This window comes from Nestor notabilis, unplaced genomic scaffold (assembly GCF_000696875.1).
Source record: "Nestor notabilis isolate BGI_N333 unplaced genomic scaffold, ASM69687v1 scaffold7382, whole genome shotgun sequence".
NCBI lineage: Eukaryota > Metazoa > Chordata > Aves > Psittaciformes > Psittacidae > Nestor > Nestor notabilis.
Window position 1 is genome coordinate 76,776 of NW_009916909.1, and position 5,911 is coordinate 82,686.

At 41.5% G+C, this 5,911-nt stretch overlaps 1 protein-coding gene across 1 annotated transcript in view; it reads right to left on the reverse strand.

Annotated features, from left to right (window-relative positions):
- The window catches only part of FGD5 (FYVE, RhoGEF and PH domain containing 5), a 77,949-nt gene that overhangs the window by 69,307 nt on the left and 2,731 nt on the right, over nucleotides 1–5,911 (reverse strand). The window contains exon 2 of the mRNA XM_010024816.1: nucleotides 5,715–5,910. Coding sequence (XP_010023118.1) covers nucleotides 5,715–5,910 — 196 coding nt within the window. The remainder of the gene's footprint in view (nucleotides 1–5,714; nucleotide 5,911) is intronic.

Genomic DNA, 5,911 nt, shown 5'->3' on the forward strand with positions numbered 1-5,911 from the left:
TTGTCTAGCACGGTCTAGAAAGTGTTTTTACATTTTTGCCACCTCGCTGTGTGCCGCTCTCACCGTGGCTCTCTACCCGAGTGTGTTCACTGTGATGCATTTTTACTTCACTGTCATTGTCTGGATTTTTTTAAGCCTGACAGTGTGAAGGCAGAAAGTTTAAAGGAAAGATTTTGAGGTGCTCAGTTTTAGCTCACATATTGTCCTTATCCAGAAGACTTGACTTCAAAAGATACATTGTACTGTATCCAGTCCAGTACTTCTGAAGGCACGTGTGCTAAGGAAGAGACTGCTGAGCTCTTCTAGCCAGCTCTCAGAACTAAGAATGCAGTCTGATACCTGGAATGTAAGAGGGTCAACCAGCCTTCCTGAGAAGCTTTCATCACAAACACTAAACTAGCAGTGCTGGGCAGGTCCACCTGCCCAGAGGGCCCATCAGGGACATGTAGTGGGTTAATACCCGAGTTTTTGGCCCAGACTTACTAAATGTATTCAAGACACAAAGACAAACTTCCACCAGACCGAAGAGGTATTTAATTTGAGACAGCTGAGAATAGCTGGAGACTGCTGAATCCAGGCAACTATGATTTGTCTCAGTTCTCTAGTACCTACCGGTATTTCCTTTAAGAAGAAGTCTGAGACATCCTTGTGATACTGATAAAGCTGACGTAGCATAAGCACAAAAAAGACAGAGCACCAGAAGGTGTTCACTGGTGAAAGGTCTAAATCTGCTTGCTCCAGGCCTTTTAAGGATAGCATCTAATTAATCCAGCCAATTACTCAAGTGAAAGGGTCCTTTTCTTAGCTCTTTTTAAAGGAGTCTTGGCAAAACAGACTGCCTCTTAAACATGTTCTTCCATCCATTAACTCTAATTGGCCTATCAAGATAAAATTAATTGTTGTAAGCCACTGACCAGCAAATCTTTAAGGCAGTTTTTACATTAACCCCTCTTGGGTCCTGTAAAAGAAGAATTTTTGTAGGATAATTAAAAATGTGCTGTACATTATAAATAACTTTGCTGGGCAGCACAACAAACCATAAACTACTAGATTAGATTTGCATTAAAATGCAATAGCATTCTGCTGGTTTTGTTGCAGATCTAATCCAGAGACAGTCCCCATGCTGTTGAGCAGCGGATTCTGGAAAGGCAGCAGAATTGTAATGTGCAATCTGTAATGCAATAAATCTTCTCAGTAAGGCTCAGGGTGGGGGTGGCAGAGGAGAAAGGCATGCGTAGAACACTCAGCAACAGTAAAAGACCTGACCGTTTCAAACAGGGTGCATCTTGCTGATCTGCAGTCTCATCACCCTGTCTGCAGTCCATGTTTTTTTAATGTGTGGTGCTAGGAATGCTTAAATCACACCAATATCATGTCTATGCTGCATAACCATTATCCGGGGCAAATCTGCAATACACAGCAGACTCTCCTCTTGTGTAGCCCCACTGACATGTGTTACTGGCTCATATAATGTAAACAGAGAAGACAAAGAAACCTACCCAGTCTTATAAGCCCTCAAGACATGAAGATGCCCACATGTACACACTCCTCCTTCTCGGCACTGTAATTTGATCAGAAAAGTAGCCGTCAGAATGGAGTCCAGCTGCTAATAAAGCCAGCATCTACTGAGGACTTCAACGTAGCAGGGAATTAGCATCTCTGTGTTCATGGTTTAATGACAGTAACCTCCCAAACAGGCAGCGTTTTGTTTTTAAGGGCTTTTGAGTACTACATAGTTCAGGCATAGACAATGGATGGTATGAGCTCTACAGTTAATTCTCTAGCATGCAGACTATCTGCTTTTTATGCCCTTTTTCTTTCTCACCCATTTTCTTACATAGGCTTTTACAAACACACTATATGTGACTAAAGCACATGGGGCCAGTGATCACTAGAGGGGAAGAAGGTTTTTCTACTTACCCTCTTATTAAAGAGTAAAAGCCTTTAAAGGAAAAGAATGGTAATAACATTTATTATATAAAAAAAAAGAAAAAGTGCTTTTTGCATACAAGCAATAGAGATCTGCAGGGCCAGACTCTAATCTCAGCCATCTTCTGTAAAATCCTTTAAAGTCTCGGTTGATTGTGTAATTAATTTTTGAATGAAAGGCATCACTAACCAGTCATGAATAGACTTCCTAAGCTCTTCTAATATCCTTTACAGAAACCTTCCCAGCTCTCTCATACTCTTGGAATGAGTTTAAGTGTGTGAATTTGAGCAAAGCAGACCACCCTTTTAAAACAATTCTGGTTTCTTTTCTAACAGAGCAGAGTTGTTTTGCGAACTGCAATTATAGCTATATTTTTTTGAATGACAGACTGAATATGTGAACCACAACATTCCGAAATACTCCAGAATGTTTTGGCAATGAGGAAAGCATACTGAGGCTATGACCAATGTCAGGCAGAAAGAATGACTGAGACTTGGCAAAACTGGTAAATCCAAATTACAGACTCCAAGTAGAAAGCAAAATGAGGAAATGAAATTCTGAAAGCACCCAGCCTGTGCCATCCTCCTGACTGTACCAGAACTCTGACAAAAGGCTCTCTCCATCTCTCCTAGAAGCATTGGAAGTGATACTGTGGTAGACTACAGAATGAGTGTTTGAGGTGTCTCCTTCCCATACCCTTGATGTTTATCACGCTGCCATGTGCATGACTGATGCTCTGAAGGTCAAGCTGGGTTAATGAAGCTATTCTTTAAGACATGACAGAATACTTCAATTCTGGCTTTCATCTGATGGAAGTTTAGCCAGTAACTCTGGTGAAATCACTCTGACTTACAGCTGCTGAGGGACAAGGCAATGCCACAGCGTACAGTGTGCTGTCCCAGAGGTGGGGCACAGCTGCCTCTTGCTTTCAGCCAGAACAATTGGCTTGCGTTGCTTTCCACTTTGTAGCTCAACCCTTCAGAGGAAAGGGGCTAGAAAGTGACTTTTGAAAAGCAAATGAAAATTGAGTCTGATTCAGGCTATGTGGATTGGAGAGAGATCAGGGGAATTTTGTTCAATTCCACATAATCCCATTATTTCTACACTGTACAGAAGGCTAATGATGATCTATACTGCCATACGCCTGAATCAGAGTTTAATTATTGATACCACATAGCTAAATGTTGGGGATACACAATAACTGCACTTCAGGGGGCAATATTCCCAGTTCTATTCTCACAATGGTATTTCTAAATTAAGATATATTTCTAGAACGCTTTCATTATTGTACTTTTTTCTATAAACTTGATTGCTTCTAATTAGAAATTATTGGTTTAAATCTACTCCATGTGGTCTTTCCTTTTAAGCAAGAAAATTAAACAGTGAATCTTCTCACCTGTCAGTGTCTGTAAGCCCCCCTCCCACCTTGCTCTTCCCCAGTGAAACGGAGTATTGGAGGTTCCTGGATTAGCATAATCTTTTACAGCACTCTCACATTCCGTTCTCTGAAATGTAATGAAAGAGTTGCATGTAGCAATTCCATAAGGTATCAGCAGATGCTAAATACCAGTGCTCTGCAGGTGAATGCTCCAAAGAGAAGTTCATGGGCTCAAGTCTCACATATTGCAAGGGTTTAATCCAGCACATTTGTAATCTCAAATGGTTGAAGTATGCCTCAGGATATGAGCAGGCAGGAGTTCAAAGTAATTTTAATCCCTGTATGGTTGTGGTAGAGCTGTGTTTTATAGGTATTCATATTACAAAGCTTAAATCCATAGAGAGATACTTTAGGCAGAACTGCTTTAGGGGGAAATAAAACATTCATGTCCATACATCACGTATGCTTGCATAAATAGGTTCATTGTACGTGGAGTTGTAGGCTTCGCTTTGCTTTATGATCAGACCATACACTGTTTCTCCAAGTATGTTGTGCTACTGGATGTGTATTGCCCATTTACATTTCATCAAAGCTTTGTCTTTGTCCAAAACATCCTGACAAATATAGCAAATAATAGCTATCTCAGCAGCAATGTATGTATATTGCTGTGTGCCTGATGCTCTTCCCCTCCACCCTGGTTATTTTGATAAAGGGGCTGGTCAGGAGCCTAGCCTTCATTTCTTCCCCAACAGCAAAAACTGCATGCACAACAAGCAGCAGACTGAAAAATTATGTTCACGCCTTGACCTTGAGACTTCCTGAACCAGTTTGGATTGGCTCTCCCTTTGAAACAACAGGCTTCCACAGGAAGTTCATAAATGGGCCCAAGTCACAGCAATTGACGTAGTTTTAGTATTTTTAACTTGGTTCTTTAAGAGCTACCTAAGATGGGAGGCGTTTCATGAACACAAAGGACCGGCCAGCTTTTCCACATGCAAGTGTCAGCGTGCTGTGCACAGTGCCAGCTGCTGAAAGCAGTGTGAGGAGCGGGCTGGCTGGCCCTGCTAGCACAGCTTCTGCCCAGCACTGTCCTGGAGATGCCTGCACTGCAGAGCTCCGCTGCGCTTCACCACGTCCCAGTGTCAGCACTGGGGCTCCCAACACTGTGGGCAGCCAATACCTCCAGAGCTGGACCACAGGCCTGCATCCCAGACCCCTCAGCTTTGGGCACATTTGGGTTCACATCTCAAGCAGTAATGCAACCCTGTTCCCCATGTCATACTCACCTCCCCCACCCCTGCCAATTCTTGTCTTTCTCAGAAAGACAAAGCACTGTACGTCATTCTTGCTTAGAAATCCTTTGCAAGACTTATTCAGAGGTGTTAAAGTTCTTTTACTCCACAAGTCTGAAACATCAAAAGAGGGACCTGTGAAATGCCCATGGTTTGTTCCATTCACAATGATGGGAAGAAGATCAGAAAAAATAAGTGTTGCAAAGAAACAGGAGTATTAAATCTTTAGAAGAATTATAGATGAAAATGGACATGAACACCTTGCTTCTAAGATGTTTATCTTTTTCACACATTTAACAGAATGCAGCTGCACTAAAGACATTCCTTTTCATTTATTGGCTTTGCACCTTATTTTCTCATTACCTGTTTACCATGAACTTAACGGAAACCACTCTTATTTACATCTCTGTGCTCCGCTGATTGTATGCTGTAACCCGACGACAGATTCAAACTCAAAGGTCTTGAGTGCATTCCTCCTATGTAACTATGAAAAGGACATTTTTTGTTTGCAAATAATCTAATGGGATGAAAGCTTGTTATTATAGCAGTGCACAAGATTTCAGACAGCTATTTAACTGATCTATAAATCAGCAGCTCTGTCAAAGGGCCATAATGACAGGCTTTAAAGCAACTTTTAAAATTAATTGTCTAGTCTGATTAGCTCATGATTTGGGATTTTCTGGTCTGTACTTAACTGATGTATGTTGAAAGATAGATTATATGTATATGGTTGCTTTGAAAAATTGACAGGAATAAAAAAATGAAGCAGGACCCCTTCCTGCAAATTGGCTCTCTTTTCCTTCAATCAAGAAGTCAGAAACCTTTCCTACTGAAGAACAAAGCAAGCTGCACCCCTCCCCCCAAGCCACAAAAATTAGATCCATTGGATAAACCAAGTATTTTTAAATGGGTTTTTTTTTTGTTTGGGTTTTGGTTTTTGTTTTTCCCCCACTCATAAAGGCTTATCTTGTATTCTTCCAATCTTTCTCGTAAGCATTTCCTGAGAGGGGTATAAGCCAAGCGATGTGGAGGATCTGCCTTTGATACCTAGCAGGGGAGGCCTTGCCTGTTTGGCCAAGGCTAGCAGGTCTTACATAGTAATTTATTACAGTACCTTTCTGTTTCCTGGTCTGTGATCTGCTGCTTGTTCTCAAAGCCAGTGAAGCTGCTCATATCCACATAGCCGTCATTCTCATTAGCAGCAGATACTGCCCTGCTGGGATCTTCAAAAAATTCAGTAAAAGTTCCTGCTCTGATGGATCTTCGAGGAGGAATTTGTATGTTTTCATAGTCGGAGCTCATAGCAGGAAT